Source organism: Somniosus microcephalus, chromosome 4, assembly GCF_052327205.1.
Source record: "Somniosus microcephalus isolate GS21.2 chromosome 4, FLI_Smic_1.0, whole genome shotgun sequence".
NCBI classification, from domain to species: domain Eukaryota; kingdom Metazoa; phylum Chordata; class Chondrichthyes; order Squaliformes; family Somniosidae; genus Somniosus; species Somniosus microcephalus.
The window spans coordinates 251,614,956-251,641,826 of NC_140990.1; the positions used below are offsets into that span (position 1 = coordinate 251,614,956).

Genomic DNA, 26,871 nt, shown 5'->3' on the forward strand with positions numbered 1-26,871 from the left:
ATGATGGAGCTGTACAAAACGCTGGTGAGGCCACCGCTGGAGTACTGTGTGCAGTTCTGGTCGCCTCACTATAGGAAGGATGTGATTGCTTTGGAGAGGGTGCAGAGAAGATTCACCAGGATGTTACCTGGGATGGAGCGCCTCAGCTATGAAGAAAGACTAAACAGGCTGGGCTTGTTTTCCTTGGAGCAAAGAAGGCTGAGGGGGGACCTGATTGAGGTGTACAAAATGATGAGGGGCATAGATGGGGTAGATAAAGAGGAACTTTTCCCCTTAGTAGGGGGGTCAATAACAAGGGGGCATAGATTCAGGGTAAGGGGCAGGAGATTTAGAGGGGATTTGAGGAGGAACTTTTTCACCCAGAGGGTGGTTGGAATCTGGAACTCACTGCCTGAAAGGGTGGTAGAGGCAGGAACCCTCACAACATTCAAGAAGCATTTGGATGAGCACTTGAAATGCCATTGCATACAAGGCTATGGACCAAATGCTGGAAAATGGGATTAGACAGGACAGGGATGGATGGGCGGTGCGGACACGATGGGCCGAAGGGCCTCTTTCTGTGCTGTAAAACTCTATGACTATGACTCTATGAATTGCTGGTAGTGTGATGCCTGGAAGAACAAAACTTAATCTGTATAAAGTTACTGCTTGTGTCTAAAACTGTGTTCTTGTTTACTTATGATAGGGTGCAAAAGCTTGTTTTCTCCGTGATATCCCTTTCTCTGCCATCTACTTTCCAGTGTATGCTCACACTAAGCTAGCCTTTGCGGATGAGCAGGGTAGGTTGGGTCCGTTGCATCTTCTTACAGCTGGTGCAATTGCAGGTAAGAATGGCAGACCAAGGACTTCAAATTAGTAAATAACTTTTGTTTTAAATGCAGTGATTTAATTCCATGTTTTGTAGCTACTATCAGTATTAAGTTGTAATTTAGTATTTGATAGTTTGCTAGTATTAGGTACTTACTGCATTGCACAACTTTAATCTTGATGCAGTTCATTTAACATGAGGATGTATTGTGTATTTCAGACTTTATGTAGATAATATTGTTAAAGAAAAATTAAACCAACTATTATACTAACTTGATGATAGCAAAATACTGCAGATGCTGGAAATCCGAAATAACAACAGAAAATGCTGGAAAAACTCAGCAGGCCAGGCAACATCCGTGGAGAGCAATTAAGAGTCGACGTTTCGGGTGAACCCTTTTTCAAAACTGGAAAGGAAATAAAATAGATCGAAGGCAGGGCTGCGATAGAACAAAAGAGAAGTGAAGAGACATTAAGAGGTATTCAAAACCAGACGAGATGGTAATAGGACAGTGGAGACAAAAGACGGCTCAGATTAGGTGTGAAGTGTACTGGCAGGATGAGTGACAGCTGCCATGTGGAAGAGAGGAAAAAAAAGGAAAGGGGGGGGAGGGAAGACCCAAAACAAAGGGGTGGAAAAAAATATAAGTAAAAATGTAATAGGGGCCGAGGTTATGAAAATTGTTGAACTCGATATTGAGCCCGGAAGGCTGCAAAGTGCCTAATCGGAAGATGAGGTGCTGTTCCTCGAGTTTACGTTGAGCTTCCGTGGAACAATGCAAGAGACCAAACGCAGATTGGGTGACCGTTTTGCGGAACACCTCCGGTCAGTCCGTAAGGGTGACCCCGAGCTTCCGGTCGCCTGTCATTTTAATTCACCGCTCCATTCCCACTCGGGCCTCACCGTCCTTGGCTTCTTGCATTGTTCCACTGAAGCTCAACGTAAACTCGAGGAACAGCACCTCATCTTCCGATTAGGCACTTTGCAGCCTTCCGGACTCTATATCGAGTTCAACAATTTCAGATCATAACCTCGGCCCCTATTACATTTTTACTTTTTTTTTCCACCCCTTTGTTTTGGGTCTTCCCTCCCCCCCCCCCCCCCCTTTTTTTTTCTCTCTCCCACATGGCAGCTGTCACTCATCCTGCCAGTACACTTCACACCTAATCTGAGCCGTCTTTTGTCTCCACTGTCCTATTACCATCTCGTCTGGTTTTGAATACCTCTTAATGTCTCTTCACTTCTCTTTTGTTCTATCGCAGCCCTGCCTTCGATCTATTTTATTTCCTTTCCAGTTTTGAAAAAGGGTTCACCCGAAACGTCGACTCTTAATTTCTCTCCACGGATGTTGCCTGGCCTGCTGAGTTTTTCCAGCATTTTCTGTTGTTACTTTTTATTATACTAACTTAACTGTTACAAAAGTCATGCGACATCTTAACAGCCATTTACTTTTTAGTACCTGACTGGTTTTCATAGGAATATTGTACTTATAAAATCATAAAATGATACAGCACAGAAGGAGGCCATTCGACCCATCGTGCTTGTGCCGGCTCTTTGCTAGTCCCACTCCCCTGCTCTTTCCCCATAGCCCTGTATTTTTTTTCCTTCTATCCAATTCCCTTTTGAAAGTTACTATTGAATCTCCTTCCACCACCCTTTCAGGCAGTGCATTCCAGATCACAAGTCACTGCATTAATTTTTTTTCCTCATGTCACCTCTGGTTCTTTTGCCAATCACCTTAAATCAGCATTATCTGGTTTCCGACCCGTCTGCCACAAAACCGTTCATGATTTTTGAACACCTCTATCAAATCTCTTAACCTTCTCTGGTCCAAGGAGAATAACCCCAGCTTCTCCAGTCTCCCCACATAACTGAAGTCCTTCAATCCTGGTACCATTCTAGTAAATCTCTTCTGTACCCTCTCTAAGGCCTTGACATCCTTCCTAAAGTGTGGTGCCCAGAATTGAACACACTATATTTTTGATCCCTAGTCGGCCTCACCCTTCCTTTGGCTACCCTTTAACTATTTATATGGTTAGAAAAGACTTTTGGGTTCCCTTTTATGTTAGCCCCTAATCAATTCTCACACTCTCTTTGTCCCTCTTATTCCCTTTTTTAGATTTCCTCTGTACTTTCTGTATTCAGCTTGGTGCTTTACTGTATTATGAACTTTACATTTGTTATAAGTCTCCTTTTTCTGTTTTATTTTAATTTCTATATCTTTAGTCATCCAGGGAGCTCTAGTTTTAGATGCCCTTCCTTTCCCCCTTGTGGGAATGTGTCTACTCTGTACCCGAACTAATTCCTCCTTGAAGGCCTCCCATTGTTCAATTACTGTTTTATCTACCAATTTTTGATTCCAATCCACCTGGGCCAGATCTCTTTTTAACTCGCTGAAATTAGGCCTTTTCCAGTTATGTATTTTTATGCTTGATTGTTCCTTGTCCTTTTCCATAACAATTCTAAACCTGATAACTGTTCTCCAAATGCTCCCCCACTGAAACATGCTCCACTTGCCCCAGTTCATTCCCCAGAACTAGATCTAGCACTGCTTCCTTCCTCGTTGGGCTGGAAACACACTGATCAAGAAAGTTCTTTTCAGGAATTTCTCCCCTTTGCCCTTTACACTGTTACTATCCCAGTCTATATTGGGATAATTGAAGTCCCCCATTATCACTGCTCTATAGTTCTTGCATCTTTCTGTAATTTGCCTGCAAGTTTGCTCCTCTATCTCCTTCCCAATATTTGGTGGCCTATAGTATAAAGCCAGTAACATAATAGCACCTTTATTGTTAATTCTAACCAAATATATTCTGCCTTTAACCCCTCAACTACATCATCCCTTTCCAGTGCCTATAATAGTTTATTTGATCAGTACTGCCACATCCCCGTCCCTCCTTTTTTCCTTCCCTATATCTTGTAGCCAGGAATATTAAGTTCCCAATCATCCCCTTCTTTGAGCCAGGTCTCTGTTATTGCCACTATCATAATCTCATGTGGCGACTTGTGCCTGCAGCTCACCAACCTTGTTTACCACGCTATGTGCATTTACGCACATGCATTCCAAACTCATCTTAGACTGCCATGGATTTGCCCCCGTTTGATCCCTCCTATTTCTGAACTATTCTTTACTCTAGTGCTATTTGTCTCTCCTAGTAAATTATTAAATTGTGTTGTCAGTTCTGAAGAAATCCACTTTTTAAAATGTGGAATATGTGAATTTATAGTTTATTAAAAAATTGTTTTACATGTTTTGGGAGTAGACCTGCCATGTTTGGAAAATTTATTTTTTAAAACTGCTTTCGAGAAGGAACTTGTAACTTAATTTTATCAATCATATTCCAGAATAAGCTATGTTTCTAGTGTATTTTTTTGTGGTTTTATTTTGGTCCATATATTGCTAATAGATTTTGAAGGTGGTCAACTTAACTGTTAATAGTACAGCGTCAGCATGTACAAAATCCCTCCATATTATGTAGCAAAAAGGGCTTAAACTCCTGGCACATTTCAACAGTTTGTTTACTCTTTGACGTCCATTTCTCTAGTTTTTCCAGCCTTTATCTGGCAGGGCAAAGTGGAGTTGGTATGGGGTGAGGTATGTTCAACACGTGGTTTTGAGTTAGCTGTCTCATTCTTCTTGAAGTGGAGGTTGTGGTTAAACCCACTTTTTTCCTCTGGTTGGCTGATGTTTTGTTCCCTGGAGCTTTGTAGACTTTCAATGCTAGTTGACGTTAAAGAAGCAAATATTGAGCAAGAGGAAATGTGTAGGGCTACTTAAATTTCAGGGGCTCAGTGCAAGGAGTGTGTGCTGAATTTTGGGGAGTACAGCTGGAGCCTGGACAAAGTGGTGTATGGTGAGGTAGCAGGAAATAGTGTCATTGTGGAATGTAGAACTAGCTGAAGGAAGATCCTGACTTGATCATGAAGTTGTAAGACGAGGTTAAGGAAATTGATTTTTTAAAATTTTTTGAAAGATGACTGAATTGAAATCTACAATACTGTATTACAAATGGAATTGATCAAGATAAATTGTTTGCTATGGTGAAGAGTTCAAATACTGGGAACCTTAGGATGCTTTACTACATTAAAGGCACTATATAAATGCAGTTGTTGTTAAATACAAGTTTAAAACTGAGTAAATTGGGAATCCACCAGTGTAACAAAAAGGAAAATACTGCAGATGTTAGAAATCTGAAATAAAAACAGAAAATGCTGGAAACACTCAGCTGGGCATGCAGCATCTGTGGAGAGAAAAAAAGGGTTGGGTTAATGTTTCAGATCTATGACCTTTTGTCAGAACTGGAAGATGTTACAGATGAACATCTTATAAAGAGGACCTTTATAACGAGAAACCGAGCCAGGGAAAAGGGAGCATAAGGAAAAACTGACCACATACACAAGAAAAGAAAAAGAATGGTCTGTCAGGTGATTAAGTGGAGAACTGGAGATGAATAAATGACAGAAGTGATAATAGTGAAAGACAAAAGATGATTAAATCCACCAGTGGTATCTGCTCAGAGGTTCTTAGAGGAAGAATCATCATTAGCCTCTCCATGGCTTCTGGAGTTTGCTCTGCTATTACACATTCGGCACCAATGCTGCATCATGATCTAGTACAGAAGACTATCAAAGTGTTATCATGACTAGATTCCCCTTGTGCATTAAACATCAACTGATCCTTTCATTAAGCCATTTAACTTTGGAGGCATTCTTTGCATGATGTTTTCCTGGATTAAATTTTTTTTTTGGATATCCTGAGATCTGTCCTTCTTTGTCTCCATATTGATGCTAAATGGCTTCTATGCCCTGGTATTTTCTTTTGCCGTAGTTTCTGGATGTTATGGTTTTGTTCTTTGAAAATTTTATTAGAATCACAGACTGCAAAATAGCTGTCCAATAGAAAATGCTAGGTGTGCTATATATGTGTCAACCTTGGCTCACTGGTAGAGCTCTCACCTGAGTTAGAAGGTTTGTGTTCAAGCCCCATTTGGGACACTTGAGCACGTAATCTAGGTTGACACCTAGGGTGCTACATTGTTGGAGATGCCGTTTTTCGGATGAGACATTAAACCCTGTCTGCCCTCTCGGGTAGATGTAAAAGATCCAACGTCACTCTTCAAAGAAGAGCAGGAAAGTTCTCCTGGTGGCCTGGCCAACGTTTTCTCTCAGCCACCATCCTTAAAACAGGTTGTCTGGTCAGGTCATTTATCTTGTAGGACCTTGCTGCGTACAAATTTGCTTCTGTGTTCCCTACGTTACAGCAGTGACTACACTTTATTTAAGCACTTTGGATGTTCATTGGCTTGAAAGGTGCAGTATAAATGAACATTCTTTCTTTGGTAGTTGGGAAAAATGTAGAACATTTTAATTTTTAGTAATGAGTAAAGGTCATTGGTCCAAGAAGCCTGCCTCTTATTCATGGATGAACCACACCATGTCAGCACATGAGTTCAATGCCTTTTCTCACTTTATGCATATGTCTTTAAAAAGCACATAAACTAGTGCAAAACATTAAAAAATCCCACAAACTGAGGAACAGATTAGATGAATTCTGACTTTTTGAGAAACTCTTCCTCCCAGTTGCATGTCTTACCATACTCGTGGTTTATGGAGTATAACTAAATGAGAAAATATCACTGCAGACTGAATATAATTTTTTATATTCACCATATAACATGGTTACTCAAAATAAATGTGTTTTTTTTTTAGGTATTCCTGCTGCTTCCTTAGTAACTCCTGCAGATGTCATCAAAACAAGACTTCAAGTAGCAGCTCGTGCTGGTCAGACTACCTATAGTGGTGTAACTGACTGTTTTAAAAAGATCTTAAAAGAGGAAGGTCCTAGAGCTTTATGGAAGGGAGCAGGAGGTATGGAGATGCTATAGAAACAATTGAATAAGGCTTGAAATAGTAAAAGTTAATCTATACACAAATCAACAGCCAACTATCATGCAGAAATCTGTTTTTTAATTTTCCCACAGCTCGAGTCTGCCGGTCCTCTCCTCAGTTTGGTGTAACACTGGTGACTTACGAACTTTTGCAAAGGTGGCTCAATGTTGACTTTGGGGGAATGTAAGTACACTTTTGAAACCGTTTCACAAAATATTTCTTGCCTACTGTCCAATCTGGTGAATTCAAATCCTTAAGATCAAAAATGTCTAAACAAAATTTATTTTCAATGCAATATAACGTAACTAACAATATATTTTCCTCAAGTTATTTACTAATTTATGGAATGAGTAATAGCGAATGACTGTGGGGGTAGTTAAGATCAGCCGGTCATTCAGTCCTCTATGTTCAGTACGGTATTGCCAGAGCCTATTATTGCTGTTTGAACAAGTTGATGCAGACGTACGAAAAAGGACCAGAAAAGACAAGGTCTATCAAACCTGTCCCGTCCATCCTAACTTGGCACAACCTACACACACCTTTATATTCATGCCTTCCTTGTGCAATTACACAGGTCATTAAAGGTGGCAACCAAATAGTTAAGGCCATAAAAAGGCAAACTGAGTCCTTGATTTTGTATAAAGATTAAAAGCTTGTAGAAGATCTTCATTATATTGCAATTGAAGTGTTGAGTACTCTTTTGGGCAACCCTTACAGGAAGGATATTTAAAAAAATGGAAACTGTGCAATTAAAATCCACTGGAGTGTTGCAAGGGACTACAATTCTGAAGAGAGACTCAAGATGTTGGTGCTTTTTCATGAGAGCTGAGAAGGTTAAGGGGTGATCTGATGGAGCTGTTCAAGATTATGGGAAGGGTTATGATAGGGTACGTTGTGAAAAGACCACCTCTACTTTTCTGTGAGATGGTAACGAGAGGGCACAAGTCTAAGATGATCACAGGAAGGATTAAAAAAAAGTATTTAAACAGAGGGTGGTTGGAATGTGGAATTCTCTAACACAAACTGTTGCTGAAGCAGAGTCCATAAAGAGGGAATATTAAAGGCTTTGGAATGTGAACTGTTTAGACTAGGTAGCTCTTGGCGCAGGTTTCATGGACCAAATGGCCTGTTTCTGCACTATAACATTCTATGATTCTACAAAATAATCAGGAGGATAGAATAGGAAAAAAGGAAGAAGGGGTGGCTGTATTAATCAAATATTCCATTATAGTACTATAATCATAGAATCATAGAAAGTTACAGCACAGAAGGAGGCCATTTTGGCCCATCGTGTCCGCGCCGGCCAACAAAGAGCTATCCAGCCTAATCCCACTTCCCAGCTCTTGGTCCGTAGCCCTGCAGGTTAGAGCATCCCAAGTGCACATCCAAGTACTTTTTTAAATGTGGATAGGGTTCCTGCCTCTACCACCCTTTCAGATAGAGTCCCAGACCCCCACAAACCTCTGGGTGAAGAAATTTCCCCTGAAATCCCCTCTAAACCTTCCACCAATTATTTTAAATCTGTGCCCCCTGGTTTTTGACCTCTGCTAAGGGAAATAGGTCCTTTCTATCCACTTTATCTATGCCCCTCATAATTTTATACACCTCAATAAGGTCTTCCCTCAGCCTTCTCTGTTCCAAGGAAAACAGACCCAGCCTATCCAGTCTTTCCTCAGCTAAGATTCTCTACTCCTGGCAACATCCTTGTAAATCTCCTCTGTACCCTCTCTAGTGCAATCGCCTCTTTCCTGTAATGTGGTGACCAGAACTGCACACAGTACTCTAGCTGAGGCCTAACTAGTGTTTTATACAGTTGAAGCATAACCCCCTGCACTTGTATTCTATGCCATGGCTAATAAAGGCAAGCATTCCGTATGCCTTCTTAACTACCTGGCCTGCTACCTTCAGGGATCTGTGGACATGCACTCCAAGGTCCCTTTGTTCCTCTACACTACTCTGTGCCCTACCATTTAATGTGTATTCCCTTTCCTTGTTAGCCCTCCCCAAATGCATTACCTCACACTTCTCCGGATTGAATTCCATTTGCCACTGTTCTGCCCACCTGACCAATTTATTGATATCCTCCTGCAGTCTACAGCTTCCTTCTTCAGTATCAACCACACAGCCGATTTTAGTATCATCTGCAAACTTCTTAATCATACCCCCTATATTCAAGTCTAGATTATTGATATATACCACAAAAGCAAGGGACCTAGTACTGAGCCCTGCGGAACCCCACAGCCTTCCAGTCACACAAACCCCCATCAACCATTACCCTCTGCTTCCTGTCTCCGAGCCAGTTTTGAATCCAACTTGACACTTTGCCCTGGATCCCATGGGCTTTTAACTTCGTGACCAGTCTGCCATATGGCACATTATCAAAAGCCTTGCTAAAGTCCATATGCACTACCCTCCTTGTTACCTCCTCAAAAAATTAAATCAAGTTTGTCAGACATAACCTATCCTTAACAAATCCGTGCTGACTATCCTTGATTAATCCGGTCCTTCAGAATTCTTTCCAATAATTTTCCCACCACCGCGGTTAGGCTGACTGGCCTGTAATTACTCAGTCTGTCCTTTTCTCCCTCCTCTGGCACCACACCTGAAGCCAGAGAGGATTGAAAAATGATGGTCAGGGCCTCTGCTATTTCCTCTTTTGCTTCGCTTAACAGCCTGGGATACATTTCATCTGGGCCTGGGGATTTTAAAGCTGCTAAACCCCTTAATACTTCTACTCTCACTGTTTATTTCATCTAATATTTCACAATCCTCCCCCGATAGCAATGTCTGCTTCGCCCCTCCTTTGTGAAAACAGACACAAAGAACCCTACCGACATCTCCTGCCTCCACGCACAGATTACCTTCATGATCTCTAATAGGCCCTACCCTTTCTTTAGTTATCCTCTTACTCTTAATATATTTATAAAACATCTTTGGGTTTTCCTTGATTTTACTTGCCAAGAATTTTTCATGCTCTCTCTTTGCTTTCCTAATATCCTTTTTTAATTGCCCCCCTGCACTTTCTGTACTCCCCTAAAGATTCTGGAGTATTTAGCCCTCGGTATCTGTCATACGCCTCCCTTTTTTTCTTTATCCTACCCTGTATGTCCCTAGACATCTAGGAGGCTCTAAATTTGTTAGTCCCACCTTTTTTCTTTAAGGGCACATATTTGGTCTGAACCCTCCGAATCTCCTCCTTGAATGCCTCCCACAGCTCTGACACTGATTTACCTTCAAGTAGCTGTTTCCAGTCCACTATGGCTAAATCCCATCTGAGCTTAGCAAAATTTGCTTTTCCCCAATTTATAATTTTTATTCCTGGTCCATCCTTGTCCTTTTCCATAACTACCTTAAATCTAACAGAATTATGGTCACTAGCACCAAAATGCTCCCCCACTGATACGCCTTCTACCTGCCCAACTTCATTCTCTAAAACTAAGTCCCGAACCGCCCCCTCCCTTGTTGGGCTTGCTACATACTGGCTAAAAAAGTTCTCCTGGATGCACCCTCTATACCCATCATACTAATTTTATCCCAGTTAATATTGGGGTAGTTGAAATCCCCTGCTATTACTGCCCTATAGTTTTTGCACTTCTCAGAAATTTGTCTACATATTTGTTCTTCTATCTCCCTCTCACTGTTTGGGGGTCTGTAGTACACTCCCAGCAGTGTGATTGCCCCTTTTTTGTTTTTCAATTTGACCCATATGGCCTTGTTTGATGATCCCTCCAACATATCATCCCTCCTCACAGCTGTAATAGTTTCTTTAATCAATACCGCAACCCCCCCCTCCCTTTTTACCTCCCTCTCTGTCCCGTCTGAAAATCCTGTAACCAGGAATGTTGAGCTGCCATACCTGACCCTCTTTCAGCCATGACTCTCATAGCTAATATCATAGTCCCAAGTATCTACCTGTGCCCTCAGCTCATCTGCCTTGTTCGCTATACTCCTTGCATTGAAGTATATACCATTTAGTACAGGCAAACCTCCTTGTTGACTACTATCTAGCCCTTGATTCCTCTGTCCTTCCAATTTACTTTCTACATTTTTGTTTTCCAATTCCAGTTTTTCTTCCCTCTCTATTGACTCTATACTTAGGTTCCCATCCCCCTACCAAGCTAGTTTAAATCCTCCCCAACAGCACTAGCAAACCCTCCCGTGAGGATATTGGTCCCATTCCTGTTGAGGTGCAACCTGTCTGGCTTGTAGAGGTCCCACCTCCCCCCAGAAATGGTTCCAATTCCTCAGGAATCTAAAGCCCTCCCTCCTACACCATCTCTCCAGCCATGCATTCATCTGCTGTAACTTCCTATTTCTGTACTCACTAGCACGTGGCACTGGTAGTAATCCGGAGATTACTACCTTTTGAGGTCCTGCTTTTTAACCTCTTTCCTAGCTCCCTAAACTCTGCCTGCAGAACCTCATCCCTCTTCCTACCTATGTCATTGGTACCGATATGGACCGCGACCTCTGGCTGTTCACCCTCCCCCCTCAGAATCCCCTGCAGCCGTTCAGTGACATCCTTGACCCTGGAACCAGGGAGGCAACATACCATCCTGGAGTCATGTCTGCAGCCACAGAAACGCCTGTCTGCTCACCTAACTATTGAATCCCCTATCACTATTGCTCTCCCTCTCCCCCCCCCCCCCCCCCCCCCAACCCGGCCTGTGCAGCTGAGCCTTCCATGGTGCTGTGGACTTGGCTCTGGCTGCACTCCCCAGAGGAACCATCGCCCACACCAGTATTCGGCACCGAATACTGGTTGGTGAGCAAGATGGGCTCAGGGGACTCCTGCACTACCTGCCTGGTCGTCCTCTTCTGTCTGACGGTCACCCATTCCCTCTCTGCCTGCACACTCAAGCTGCGGGGTGACCACCTCCTGAAAAATGCTATCCACGTAGCTCTCAACCTCGCAGATGCACAGCAGTGACTGCAGCCGCCACTCGAGCTCCGTAACCCGGTGCTCGAGCGGCTGTAGCTGGCGACACTTCCCGCACATGTGGTCGTCCAGACCACGGGAGGTGTCCAGGACTTTCCACATGGCACAGGATGTGCATTCCACTGGTGTGAGCTGCCCTGCCATACCTCTAATTAACAGACTATTTACTAACCTAGCTGGAATAAACTTAAAAACTTTAAGAAAGCCAAATAAAAACACCAGATACTCACCAATCAGCTCCCTCTTTTTGAACGTTTGGTTTAAATTAAGGGCCGGGATTAAAAACTAATGCCCAAGATAGAGAAATACTGACCAACCAATCACTTCCCTGTTTTCCTGTGACGTCACTCCTTGTTTATGTTGTCTGGTTCGCTGCCTCTGCTCTCACTCCTCTCAGGTCTGCTGCCTCCGGGATAATACAGGGGGTGGTTAAAAAAATGAATCTATTTGGTTAGAGTTAAAGACTAAGAAGGGAACCATTATTCTACTGGGGATATAGTGGGCCAAAGATTGCAGTCGGAGGTGTACCTCCGGAGTATGCTGGCGGCGAGGCTGCGAAAACTTGTAGTCTGAGGATGCGAGGCGGAGGGCAGCGTAATGGCCCACAGATCCATGGGGCGCAGGTGGTGCGGAAGCGTACCTGGGATCACGTGGGCCCTGGTCCTACAATCGCAAAGCAGAATTGCATATTAATCATTTCCGAAGGGAATCCCGAAATCTGATCTAATTACAATTTATAGAATTGTAATTTAATTTGTAAGTAGCTTCAAAACGCCACTAAAAATTAAATTTTTTGATCATAATTTTAGACATAATTAAAACCCAATATTTGCAGAAACTCATTTGATTCAGTGCATGTGTATAATTTACGATATGAAAATGTTTCAATCATGCCTGAGGTATCCCCTTATGCTGATGCAAACAGGCCCTGCGCCTGTTAGCACCAACTGTAACAATTCCGTGCGCAAATAGCCCAACTCTGGGCCAGCAATTGCTTTTTCGTGGACGACTTGTCAACGTGTACCGCAAGTTCTGTATTTCGCACATGCGGAAATCCCGAACTTGCGCTGGATTTTAAAGGAGGTACGGCGGCGTACTCCGAGTACGCCGCCATACCGACCGTAAAATCCTAAAGGAGGTGGGTTGGCCATTTAAATAGTATAATGAGGCTGGGAGCCTCATATTTAAGCTGTTTTACAGGTTTAACCCTGGCCAGCTGGGTTTCCTGAGCCTCAGAAAACCCAGCAGGTAAAAGGAGGTGAAGACAGCTTTGGGGAAAAGGTAAGGCAGAGGTAGATAGATTCTTGATAAGCAAGGGGGTGAAAGGTTATCGGGGGTAGGCGGGAATGTGGAGTAATCAGATCAGCCATGGTCTTATTGAATGGCGGAGCAGGCTCGAGGGGCCGAGTGGCCTACTCCTGCTCCAAATTCATATGTTCGTAAGTGGCTTTACAGCACTGCTTGTGGGCCAGGAGGAGCAGCAGTGCTCCCCCCACCCCCCGGCACTCCAAGCTGACCTTCTTCCCTGCCACTGGACACCCCTATCCAAAGACCCACCCCCAGGACCAGGAATCGGTCCACGCTCCCACTAACGCAGCAGCAGGTTCCTTACCTGCTCCTGGGGTTGCAGTCTGCTCCGGAGTGCTCCCCACCCAACAGGGAGTCAAGCCTGTCAATCAAGTTGACTTCCGGGCGGGGATCTTGTAGGGAAAAAAAAGTGCACGCTGTGGAGTTAACACACCACAGCATGTGGGGAAACCTGGACTTCAGGGTTTCCCGACCGAAACTTTCTCTTTTCCCCCCTACCCGCCCATCAATATCAGGGCCATGGATTGAATAAAGCCAGCCAACGTGAATTTATAAAAAAACAAGTCGTGATTGAAAAATTTTTTTTTGAGTAAGCAGTGGAATCTATTCATGAAGGAACTGCCATGGATTTTCAAAACACTTGATAAGGTGCTACATAGGAGGTTTGTTGATGAAACTAAACCGTGTGGTGGCTTGGTTATGAAATTGGTTAAAGGAAAGAAAACAGTTAATTTATGTTCTTTGGACTGGAGGAATATAAATAGTGGTGAGCTGCAGGGTTCAGTATCGAGTCTCTGCTCTCTGTATACGATCAGGATTCATCTATAGGGGTTCAATATGAACATTTTCAAACAACACAAAGGGAGCAAAGGGTTAATGTTGAGGATTGTAAGTAACCTCAGGAGGCCATAAGCAAGTTAGTAGATTGGGCAGGTAGCAGGTATGTCAGATGAAAATTTAATGTAAAGTAATACATTTTGGGAGGGGGAGAGTAAGATCACATTTACATTAAATGATAGAACTTTAAAAGGAGCAGAGATTTAGGAGTTCAGATAAGCAAATCTTTAAAAGTGGGAGGACCAGTTGACAAAGCTGTAAAAAAATATATAAATTGAGGCACAGTACAAAAGCAAAGAGGTAAATCTATACTTGTACAGGTTAACATTTTGTGCCCAGTTTTGGCTCCTTATTTTAGAAAGGACACCAAAGAGGAGAGGCTTTAGTTATAAGGAGATACTCGAGCAACTTTGATTTTTTAAATTCTTATCCTTGTTTTCAAATCCCTCCATGGCCTCGCCCCTTCCTATCTCTGTAATCTCCTCCAGCCCTACAACTCTCCAAGATATCTGTGCAACTCCAATTCTGGCGCCTCGAGCATCCCTGATTTGAATTGCTCCATTGGTAGCTATGCCTTCAGCTGCCAATGCCCCAAGCTCTGGAATTCCCTCTCTGAACCTCTCCGCCTCTTTCCTCCTTTTAAGATGCTCCTCAAAACCTATATTCACCTGCCCTAATATAGCTCATGTGGCTCGGTGTCAAATTTTGTTAATGCTCCTGTGAAATGCTTTGGGATGTTTTACTATGTTAAAGGCACTGTATAAATACAATTTGTTGTTGTTGAAGCTGGGAGTCTTTTTATTAGCACAAAAGGTTAAAAGATCAGGTAGAGTTATTCAAAATTATGAAGGGTCTTGCTAAGATTAATTTGGAAAAACTTTCTGTTGGTCAGTCGGTAACAGAGGGCATAAATTTAAGGTTATATCAAAGGGTTGTTAGGACATGGTAACTATGAGAAACTGATAGAAGCAGAATCTAAAAGAGCTTTTATAAAATTTTGAAAGGGGAGTGAATAAATATTTGAAAAAGAAAAATTTAAAGGGTTCTGGGGAAATGGCAGGGGAATGATCCTTTCAAAGGTGGCACGGGTACAATGTGCTGATTGGCCTCCTGTGCTATAAAATTCTGATTTGTAGCTTTGGAAAAGAGGATACACGGAGGTTTCAAATTTTGGGAAACAACTGGAAATGGTTGGAGAGGCAGGAAGACAGCAGTTGATTTTTTTTTGATTTTTTTTTTTTTAAGTAAAGCTGGGTTTAAGAACATAAGAAATTGGAGCAGGAGTAGGCCATTTGGCCCTTCGACCCCTTCAATAAGATCATGGCTGATCTTCTACCTCATCTCCACTTTCCTGCACTATCCCCATATCCCTTGATTCCCTTAATATTCAAAAATCTATTGATCTCTGTCTTGAATATACTCAACGACTGAGCCTCCACAGCCCTCTGGGGTAGAGAATTCCAAAGATTCACCACCCTCTGAGTGAAGAAATTTCTCCTCATCTCAGTCTTAAATGGTTGACCCCTTATTCTGAGACTCTGACCCTGGTTCAAGATGCCCCAGCCAGGGGAAGCATCCTCCCTGCATCTACCCTGTCAAGCCCTGTAAGAATTTTGTATGTTTCAATGAGATCACCTCTCATTCTTCTAAACTCTGGAGAATATAGGCCTAGTCTACTCAATCTCTCCTCATAGGACAATCCCCCCCAATCCCAGGAACCAGTCTGGTGAACCTTCATTGCACTCCCTCCTTGGGTAGGAGACCAAAACTGTACACAATACTCCAGGTGTGGTCTCACCAGGGCCCTATATAATTGCAGTAAGATGTCTTTACTCTTCTACTCAAATCCTCTTGTAATAAAGGCCAACATACCATTTGCTTTCCTAATTGCTTGCTGTACCGGCATGTTAACTTTCAGTGATTCGTATACAAGGACACTGGGTCCCTCTGAACACCAACATTTCCCAATCTCTCTCCATTTAAAAAATACTCTGTTTTCTATTTTTCCTACCAAAGTGGATAACTTCACATTATATTCCATTTGCCATGTTCTTGCCCACTCACTTAGTCTGTCTATAGCCCCGCGAAGCCTCCGCACAACTTACATTCACACCCAGCTTCGTATCATCAGCAAACTTGGATATATTACATTTGGTCCCCTCATCCAAATCATTGATGTAGATTGTGAATAGCGGAGGCCCAAGCACTGATCCTTGCAGTACCCCACTAGTTACAGCCTGCCAACCCAAAAATGGCCCATTTATTCCTTCTCTGTTTTCTGTCCGTTAACCAATCCCCTGCTAGTATATTATCCCCAATCCCATGAGCCCTAATTTTGTTTAATAACCTCTTGTGTGGCACCTTATCAGGGGATTTATCAGCTTTCACACCCATTAATTTCTCCAGTACTATTTTTTTTACTAATACTAATTTCTTTCAGTTCCTCATTCTCGCTAGACCCTTGGTTCTCCACTATTTCCGGGAAGTTTTTTGCATCTACTTCCGTGAAGACAGACACAAAGTATTTGTTTAATTTCTCTACCATTTCCTTATTCCCCATTATAATTTCTCCTGTCTCAGCCTGTAAGAGACCCACATTTACTTTCGCTAACCTTTTCCATTTTACATACATATAGAAGCTTTTATAGTCTGTTTTTATGTCTCTCGCTAGCTTACACTTTTATATTCTATTTTTCCTTTCTTTATCAATTTCTTGGTCCTCCTTTGCTGAATTCTAAAATCCTCCCAATCCTCAGGCTTACTACTCTTTTTGGCAGCATTATAAGCCTCTTCCTTTGATCTAATACTAAAAGAAAGACTTGCATTTATATAGCGCCTTTCACGACCACAGGACATCTCAAAGTGCTTTACAGCCAATTAAGTATTTTTGAAATGGAGTCACTGTTGTAATGTGGGAAACACGGCAGCCAATTTGCGTACAGCAATGTGATAATGACCAGATAATCTGTTTTTGTTATGTTGGTTGAGGGATAAATATTGTCCAGGACACCGGCGATAACTCCCCTGCTCTTTGAAATAGTGGCATGGGATCTTTTATGTCCGTCTGAGAGCAGATGGGGCTGCGGTTTAACGTCTCATCTGAAAGACGGCACCTCCGGCAGTGCAGAACTCCCTCAGCACTGCACTGGAGTGTCAGCCTAGCTTTATGTGTATTAGTGTATTTATGTGCATTCTTACAGTATTAGATTTTTAACTTCTGTTAGCCATGTTTGAACCACTTTTCCTGTGGAATTTTTGTGCCTTAAAGGAATGTATATTTGTTGTAAATTATGTATTCTTTAAATGCTAGCCATTGCTCGTCCACTGTTAGAACTTTTAATGTAGTTTCCCAATCTACCTGAGCCAACTTGCCCCTCATACCTACGTAGTTTGCTTTGTTCAGATTTAAGACCGTGGTTTCGGATTTAACTAAATCACTTTCAAACTCAATATAAAATTCTATCATATTATGGTCACGCTTCCCTTAAGGCCCCTTTACTACAAGGTTATTAATTAACACTTTCCCATTGCACAATACTAGATCTAAAATAGCTTGTTCCCTAGTTGGTTCCTCAACATACTGATCTAGAAAACTAACTTGCATAAATTCCATGAATTTGTCCTCCACACTATTACTGCAAATTTGGTTTGCCCAGTCTATATGTAGATTAAAGTCCCCCATGATTACAGTGTATTACCCTTGTTACATGCGCCTCTAATTTCCTGATTTATACTCTGCCCTACATTACAACTACTGTTTAGGGGCCGAAAAACAACACCCACCAATCTTTTCTGCCCCTTGCTGTTTCTTAGCTCCATCCAAACTGATTCTACTTAATTTTTGGAGCAAAGATTCTTTCTCTCTACTGTCTTTATCCCATCCTTTATTAGCAGGGCTACCCCTCTTTTTCCATTTTGTCTATCTCTTCTAAAAGTTAAGTATCCTGGAATATTTAGTTCCCAATTTTGGCCACTTTGCAACCACATCTCTGTTATGGCTATTAGATCAAACCTGTTAATTTCTATCTGCTATTAATTCATCTATTTTGTTGCAAATGTTTCACGCATTGATATAGTGCCTTCACTTATTTCTATTTTTCTCTGATGTCGCCTTTGTTACTCTCTGTCCCTTCCTGACAAACTCTGCTTATTTTTACCCAAAACTCTGCTCTGCTCTAGAGCCTTGACATTTCTCACTGCTTTTAAATTTACTCTTTCCTGAATCCCCCCCCCCCTTCATTAGTTTAAAGCCCTGTCTATTGCCCTAGTTATTCGGTTCGCCAGGACACTGGTCCCAGCCCTGTTTTAAGTGGAGCACGTCCCAACGGAACATCTCCCTCTTTCCCCAGTATTGGTGCCAGTACCCCATGAACCGAAACCCCTTCCTCCCACACCGCTCTTTGAGCCACGCATTTAAACCTCTAATCTGTTGTCCCTATGCCAATTTGCACGTGCAGCAGCTCTAATAATAGATTTACAGTAGGAAGAGTGATGAAGTTGGTTCGGAATGCATCAGGGCGATCAAGGCAGCAGATACAATATGGAGATTTTTAGAAGACAGCAAAACCAGTATGTAATATCTGATCTGACAGGAGGAGGTGTTGAGATAGGGAATGCTTCCAAGAGTAACACGTTACTTCACTTTGCGTTTGAACAATTAATGTGTGGTTGAAATTTCTCAAATTATGACCTAAAATTAGTGTTCGTAAAAAATGTTAAGTTTATTTGTCATCTATGGCCTCATTCTCTATGCCACAATTTTTTCCAAATATTTTTCATGAACTTTGTGCTCATCAAATCAAAGAATGTTGGTGAATGGAAACCTTTTACTACTGGACCCCACTGGCGGAGTAAAGTTCTCTCGCTACTTACTACCTGTGTAGCTCAAAACATATTATTGAAGCCATAGGTATTTTCCCCCTTCTTAAAGCTCCCCTTATTGTCTGAGTGAGTTTTCCAATGAAATGAATTGTGGGCCTATAGGGAACCAAGTAGAGATTAACCAAATTAGTGCCTTAGTAGACCCTTACAGCCACTGCACCCAAAATAACCAGTCTTCTTTTTATAGGGCCTGTATTACTTTCATCCATTCATCTGGGATTGATTTTAAAAAATCATGCTGCAAATTCCATCTGTTGTACATTCTAACTGTATTGATGGCCAGCTCTAAACTGGTCCACTTCCTTTATAACATCCATGTTTTGCAGCCCCAAAAAGCTCCTAATAGAAGTTAATGGCAAATTTTCTTTATCGAACGGTCTCCTGTATACTATGGATCGAGGCCATCTATATTAAACCAGCACATTATATTCAGGACCTGGAGAATAGAGTTGGGATGGGACTAGAATGCTTATAGGTTTCTGCAGAATTATGAGAGTGAGACTCTCAATGAGGTTTCATAGGCAGTATATGGCATTAAACTAAGCAAGCATATTCATTTTTTGATACTAGGAAGTTGACCTATAAGTCTACTTACTTATTTTAATGTCAAGCATTGCCACTGAGAACGTTTTAAGAGTCCTGTTCTCTCCAAAGCCCAGGTCCCAGAGTTGAAAGAGAAATGTTAATCCACTCCCATTTTTAATCAAATGCTACAAATTGTCAGCTAATACATTCTAACTGTGTTTATGATTGAGCTGATTTACACCCACCCCCCCCCCAAAAAAAAATCTGGCAAATTAACCTGAAGACCAGACTCAAAGAGCAGTTCTGCTGTACAAAAGAAATGCAGTCTGGTTAGTGAGTGTGACAGGCAATGCCAGAGATGCAGTTTTGAATATCAGTTTGACTCTCGGCAAGAGACCTCCTTTCCAATGACTCACCTGTTCGCAGTTGGGCACTTACATGAAGCATGCTATAGCACTGATACACTCTTTTTATTTGTTTTGGCTTGGGGAGGATAATAGAGAACAAGTTGAGATTTACTGTATATACAGGCCTGTCAGTAAGTCTTCACCAAAGACATTTGCTAAAATCTATTGTGTTTACTCAACAGCAAACCTGTTGGTTCTGAGCCTACACCTAAATCTAGGATTTCTGACCTTCCTCCTGTCTCTCCTCATCATATTGGAGGATACAAACTAGCTGCTGCTACTTTTGCTGGTATTGAAAACAAGTTTGGCCTCTATCTGCCTAAATTTAGATCTTCAGGTGTGACTTCAATCCATCCACAAGTATCAACTGGTTCTCCAGAGTCTTAAGAGATCTCTAAAGTCCATTATGAGGTGCAATCAAATAACATGGAGCAACGTTGAAAGTAATAGCTGCATGTAGGTGGAGGTCAGTTGAAATTTGATTGAAATCATGTATTTCTTAATTAAATTTTTGTAATGATACTAAATGTCTGAATTGTTTGCATTGCAGAAAAAGTCACAATTTATTTGTATAATTTTAGAGATCATGTGTAAAAGATGAAAACAAGCAAACTCTACCTACAGCTAGAAATAAATACTTAAAACCATTTAAATTACATGATGATTGTTTCAAAAAGCAGTGTATTCAATCATTGATTTCTGACTTGAATACTGTTAATATTTCTGTTGTGCTAACTGGTTATGGACACTTTAAAAAAAACTTTTATTCTTGATGTGCTTTTTTTCTTGGTCTTTTCTCCTCTGTTGCTTATGAAGCAGCAGAAAAAGTTCAAAACAGAATTTGTTTAGCACAGTACATTAAAATATAAGTTTATTATTCATGAGAGTTTCTACTAAAGTTTAACAGATTTTATTTTGCTGACTTATTAAAGTACAGAAAATAGGTCCTTTAGGTTCCAAAAATATTTTCACAGTAATGCGATTGTAATTATTGAAATAACTAAAGTTTAAATCAAAGTCCTTTCTTGAAACAGTGGCTGTCTAAGAATGGAACTATTGATGTATGTTGCTTTTCGAAATTAAGATTCAAGCTCAGTTGTGAAGCCGAGCTAGAGAACAGTCTCCAATGATTGTCAGTTGGTTACTGCAATGAAACACTGCTATAGCAAGAAAGTATTGTTATAGTAAACTACTTTCCCTCTGCCCCATGCCTTTTTGTTTAATGGAGTTATGTCACTGAATATTTCTTAATTGAAGGATTCTCCATAAAGTCTGCACGTTAGACAGAAGTGGTGAAAACATGATCTGTGTGCTGGTATAAAGCAGGATTCCTGTAGATTGCACCCGATAGCTATTCTTTTTTATAAACAAGAGTAGTTATATTAAATCACTACTCAAAAAGGTAATCATGTAGCAGCCAGCTCTATGAATATTCCTCCTTTTTGGCATTCATGAAGCGCATCGGCTTTATTGGATGAAACATGTCCTCAGCATTGTAGAAAAGCCTTTCAACTGTTTTAAAAAGTCTATTAAAACCACTAATTTGCAAGACACAAAAGGGAGTTGGTACTTTCCTTTTGGCATTGTTCATCTTTATAGCTGATTTTAAATAAAATTAGTATCTTATGTATGATCTTTAATTTAAAAAATCATCGGCATTATTTTAGACTTTGCACAGCTTGCACTTGATATACCTGTACATATTGTACATCTGTACAGAGACATCATAGGGGACAGAGTAAATCACATGATGCTATGGTGCAATATGCTTGAGCTAAAGGTTGGTGAGACATTGTACAGATTGTTATGAAGTTTTGTTAAATCATGTCATTTAAACTGAAATGTTAGGATATTACTGTTTTAAAGAATTATAATTTTCATTGTATTGATTTATTTTATGAAAATAAGTCTTGTTACATTTGGTGTCTGAATTGCTAGGAAAACGGATATGACTAAATAGGCTAAAATTAGGACATCAGTAATCAACTTTAGCCCAAAAGGATGCTTTTTATGATATATATATTTCAGCATATTTGCTGAAAATGTTCTTTAATTTTGTAACTGGGTGTTTCTCAATGAATTGAAGCTACATTTGAATCGTGTACAGACTAAGTTTCCTTTTGCACTATTCAAGTGTGTACAGACACCTATCACCAGCAGTTTACCTGTGTGACAAGGAATACACCTAATGTGACATTTCTACAATTAAACTGTATATATGGCAGATAAAACCTGTTGCATTTTTTGGTATGTTTCTGTGGGAATCTCTGAAGTGAATTAACAGTAAATATTTTATTTTATTTGTGGCAAATAGATGGTTCCTGTACTTTTTGAATGTGATTGAGGGTACCTTTACAAGGAGTAAGATCTCAAGAGAACCACAGAATTATTTCCCAACAAGGTCACTTTTCCTTTCTCAAGAGCAATGTAGTCCTGATGCCAACAAAGCAACTTTTTTTTTTTTTGGAGGTGGGGGAGGGGAAGAGAAACTCAAAAAAAGACTTCACCAGGTGAAGTGAAAGCAAATGGCCTATACTTTATTACCAAGTCAATGCCTGTTTTCAATGTCACATAAATGGTTCAGTGTAAAACACATCACATCCGACAGCCATCCACAAACTTTATTTTCCTGTATGTTTGTAAAACTGGCATTAAAGTTGTTACATAACTTTGAAGAGTCTAATCCATCTAGCCTATTTGGGTTTAATAATCACAATGCACTATTTTTCCTCATTTAATAGTACTGGAAGAAATGTTGTAATGTCAGGTATGTCCTATTGTAAGATTACAAAGACAACCAGCAAAATTAAGTACAGTAGTTACTTTCTGGAGATACGATTCTTAAATGTATAGTGTACAACTGTCAGAATCTTGTAGGTTTAGACTTGGATTGAAAGGGGTAGAGGTAGCAAGTATGCAGTAATTTGGCTATTTTAAGGTGGAAGCAAACTACTGCTCAATAGGTTACAGAAGTATTAAAAACTATGACAGCTGTCAAACTTAGAAGGTCACTTCTAAAGGGGCTCTTGTCCCAATGAGGACCCCCTGTAAAACAAATACATTTTTGAGAAAAGGTAAACTTTCATCTGTTTTCAGTACTCTTGGAGCAAAGGCTCCACTTGCATAATAAGAGCAAGAAGTTGTAAACACTATGGCTACTCTGTCCTTCCAATGCCCAAAGTATGGCTCAGGACCATGGGGAATTGTCCAAATAATAATGAAAGGAAGCTGAGTTTTGGGGGAACATTCCAGTTTAAAATATATTTCAACTTAATAGTTGTGAAGGTTTTACAGAAAACTAAAGTTGAGACTAATTTTGGATAATTGTATTTCCAGTTGTAGCAGAACCATAAAAGGGAACAAAATGCAAGTTTCATTCCCTGTATTGTTACTGGCCCAATCGATCTGGAAAGGCAGGGAATGGGGGGAAATAAACTACCTGGAGTGTTGTTGCATGTCATTTAGTCAGCTCAGAACATCTATGGCAGAGGTTTGGGGAGCAGGTTCACTAAGCCACGGAAAGTTATATTCAGAAAAAAGACTTACAAAATTACAAACTTGATATTAGAAAACATACAAAATTATTTAAAACCAGATTCAGGAACCTGCAGTTTATACAATGGTGGATGTCAAAAATACAACAGCTATAATCCCTGTCGTAAGAATTTTTTATAAAATTGCCAAGAACTCCACCATATGATGTTGAATGCATTGATGACACTTTTAAAAGGCAGATAAATAAACATTTAATGTAATAGGATTCATTAATTTTTTATTTAGTGCTATTGGTTGACTTGGGTGGACAAATATCATGACCTAGCAGCCAACAAAATTAACAGTTTTGTTGCATGTCGATTCATGTGCCATTTTCCTCGTGTTACCAGCTAAGATACTCAGCTTGTATGAACTGGACAGTTAACAGAACCGCTGTTGGTCCCTACTCTACATAAGTCTTGCCTTGAACTCTAATCTGCTATTCATGCTGCAATCTCCTCTTCTGCATCAGCTCGGTTTGCATTTATTTCTGCCAGGGTCCGAGCGAAACGTGTCCATTCGTCATTTCGAGGAACTGCTATTTGCTGTTGAGAGAAATAAAAGTGAGCATTTTTTTCATATTTTTAAAAGTTCATTACCTTCAGTTTCAACTAGAAGGGTAGAGGTAAACAGGATGCAGCGAACTGTTTTTGGTGGGGTGGGGGCATCATCCACACCTTAAAAAATTGGGAGGAGGGACTAGAAGCACCTAAGATTTAGTGTATATAATGAGCTGACAGAATATGCATTTGTACAGAGCTAATAGTGATATTCCACCCAACTACTTGATTCAACTCCAATTTTGTCACATTAAAAATCTTTGCCAGTGAAGTAATAGGCATGACCTCCTTGAAGTCTGGTTATGAACTGGACTCTGGCTTGGTTTATAAATCCTGGATACAAATGTACAGTTAGCCCACAATGAGCCTTAGTGAAAGTAATACCCACTCTTTAGCAGCCGCCTTTTGTTCCTTCCAGCAACAGATTTCAGGCTAGTTTCCCCTCAAGTGCTGCTCAATCCTTTGCTGTCTACCCCATCCAAATCAGTGGACAGTTTAAATGGAGAAGGATATGGCTGGTGAGGGGGTAGTTGGAAGGGTAAAATGAGGAACAATAGCAGCAAGAGTGATGGGAAAGGAGCTAATGAGGGCTTACGGCCACATTCTCCTCACACCTGCCACCACAAAATGCTACTTCCAGCACTCAAGACTATGCTTTCCCATCATATTGCCGCTCACCCAAAAGGAATTAGCAACTGATAAACAGAAGAGAAAAACACAAACACATACTCTGACCTATCATGTGCAACACCAAGGAAGATTCACTAATATAGAAAACAAATAATTATCAAGACTTGAAATATACAAGATGGAGGCCTTGAAATTAAACCGCATGATACGAGTATATGAATACTTAATGCATTTGAGTGGTAGCATTAACCCACTTATTTTAAAAGGGTTCTCCAATTATAGTGGGGAGAGGATTTTCAGCCAAACAAGTGTTTGTATGCAAATATTCCCTGGTGTAATTTCAACACTACAGTAATTTAGGTCTGCGAGCGGTATTGGAAACGACCCTCTAGTTTTGCATGGTGGCAGAATAATGGGACAATTTACTGCTTGAAATAAAACTAGGAAGCAACTGCCTGGCCAAAATGACAGGTCACACAGCTGATACATTAAAGACTTGCAAGTCCATGTTTCTACGAGCCAGAACCAATCCAATCCAAGAAAGAAACAAGGACATATGTTCAAGGAGGTTTAAATGGTGGATACATTAACTTGTAAAGAATTAAATGAAGGCCCATCCAGGCACAATTTCCAAATACAAAAGCAAAATACTGCAGATGCTGGAAATACTCAGCCGGCCAGGCAGTTAACGTTTCAGGTCAATGACCTTTCGTCAGATCGTGTTGCACTGGGAAGGGCAGAACCTCATATCTGCAGTGCTAGAAAGTCCAGTGTTTTCATCCTTTCCTGCCAAAATCCAAACTACTCTTCATTGCTCTGCTATATGTACAATGTAACAGTCAGGATGTGTTACTCACCTCTCCTACATCATAAATCAGTATCTGCCCTTCTGAATCGCCTACAGCTATTTCTCTTCCAGTCTGAGTCCATTTCACACGATTCAGTGCAGGATTACTGTCAACAGTAATGCTTGCAGTCGGCACCTAGATAAGGAGTTTAGAAAAACAAGTTTGAAGTAGTTGCCAAGGATTCTGATAAGCTCACAAGCAAATTACATGTGAAAAATTGCTTTTGTTTCACAATAACTATTTTCTCAAGTTTGCAATATTGGATCTGAAACTACATTTATATCATTGTCCTAACAATAGCATTGCTGGTACAAACTACTAGGAGTTACACTTTCACCTAATTCTGCTTACTTCGGTGTCATTGTTGAGATTCCACAAATCAAGCCTTCCCATTCCATCAACACAAGCAAACAGGGCAGGATGGGTGGGCGACCACATAACATCATAAACATAATCGGCATTGTCTTCAAAGGAGTACAGTGGCTTGTTATTCTGAAAAAAAATGTTTGTTATATAACTTCTTTAAAAAAAAACTAATTTTGATCCCTTAAAGACACACAAATCAAATTATATACAATTCCATTAAAGGTTTTGTCATGCACACTAGTTCAGAATAGGGTCATAGTAAAAATTATTTATACTGCCAATATAAAATTTATATTCTGTATCACTTAATTTATACATTATATATATGTCCCTAGCACCCCCATGTGCCAATGAAAAGTACTGCAAGTTGAATATAGCTACAAGAATACAGTGGTGCAATACAGTAATATATGAATACCAGTTAGCCAGCCTACCTTAGTTGTCCAGAGTTTGACTGTCCAATCAAAGGAGGAGGTGACAAAAAGATGAGAGAAGTCAGCTGGTCCAGCTGCAGTGTGATAATGGATACCTGTGATTGGTCCTTGATGACCATCAAAAATCTCACTTATTCCAGCTTTGCTGCAACAAACAGAATGTTGATTACTGTTAACAAAAGTACACAATTTACTTTAAAAAATGAATATAAAAGAAAATTGCCCTTTGTTCAGACAAGTGAGAAGCCTCAACCTTATGTCATATGGGGAGGGAAAAATGGCTGAGTTTAAAACATTCACTCTGATACCTGAATATAGAGCAGGAGATTTGGTGAGTATTTCTCTTTCTCTAAACTTGGGCATTGGCTCAAATTAAGAGCAGTGATTATAGATTATAAACTATATATAGATAATTGAGTGATATTCCAAAGCTTGAAAACCTAATTAGTTAAATAAAATACAAGAGAGATGGCAGGGCAGGCGATGTGTTGCAGCTGTAGCATGTGGGAGCTGGTGGACACCAGTGTGATCCACATCTACAATAAATGTTGGCAGCTCGAGGAACTTCGGCTCACAGTTGATTAGCTGGAGTCCGAGCTTTCGACACTGCGATACATCAGGGAGGGAGAAGGTTACCTGCATACTTTGTTCCAGGAGGCAGTCACACCGCTTAGGTTAAGTACTTCAAATCTGGTCCATGGTCAGGGATAGGAGGGTGTGACTGCAAGTAAGGCAGGTATGGGGATCCAGGAGTTAGCATTGGAGGAGCCTCAGCCAACAGGTACGAGGTTCTTGCAGCCTGTGTGGACAAGAGCAGGAACTGCAGGGAGGATGAGCAAACTGACCACAGCACCGTGGTACAGGGGGCCATTCAAGTAGAATTTTTACTCAAGGGGAGTAAAAAA

At 40.8% G+C, this 26,871-nt stretch overlaps 2 protein-coding genes across 14 annotated transcripts in view; one reads left to right on the forward strand and one right to left on the reverse strand.

The window, feature by feature from the left end:
- LOC147120371 (electrogenic aspartate/glutamate antiporter SLC25A12, mitochondrial-like) overlaps nucleotides 1–22,269 on the forward strand; it is a 157,506-nt gene extending 135,237 nt beyond the window's left edge. For 5 of the 6 annotated variants that reach the window (XM_085986201.1, XM_085986202.1, XM_085986200.1 and 2 more), the window contains 4 exons: nucleotides 686–824; nucleotides 6,518–6,676; nucleotides 6,790–6,880; nucleotides 19,777–22,269. In XM_085986201.1, the coding sequence (XP_085842327.1) occupies nucleotides 686–824; nucleotides 6,518–6,676; nucleotides 6,790–6,880; nucleotides 19,777–19,981 (594 nt within the window). In that variant the 3' untranslated portion in view covers nucleotides 19,982–22,269. The remainder of the gene's footprint in view (nucleotides 1–685; nucleotides 825–6,517; nucleotides 6,677–6,789; nucleotides 6,881–19,776) is intronic. The other variant, XR_015078180.1, reaches the window with a different exon arrangement.
- The window catches only part of LOC147120372 (cytoplasmic dynein 1 intermediate chain 2-like), a 125,777-nt gene continuing 121,016 nt past the window's right edge, over nucleotides 22,111–26,871 (reverse strand). For all 8 annotated transcript variants that reach the window (XM_085986206.1, XM_085986205.1, XM_085986210.1 and 5 more), the window contains 4 exons: nucleotides 25,967–26,111; nucleotides 25,518–25,658; nucleotides 25,176–25,301; nucleotides 22,111–23,673 (listed from right to left, as the gene is read on the reverse strand). In XM_085986206.1, coding sequence (XP_085842332.1) covers nucleotides 23,572–23,673; nucleotides 25,176–25,301; nucleotides 25,518–25,658; nucleotides 25,967–26,111 — 514 coding nt within the window. In that variant the 3' untranslated portion in view covers nucleotides 22,111–23,571. The remainder of the gene's footprint in view (nucleotides 23,674–25,175; nucleotides 25,302–25,517; nucleotides 25,659–25,966; nucleotides 26,112–26,871) is intronic.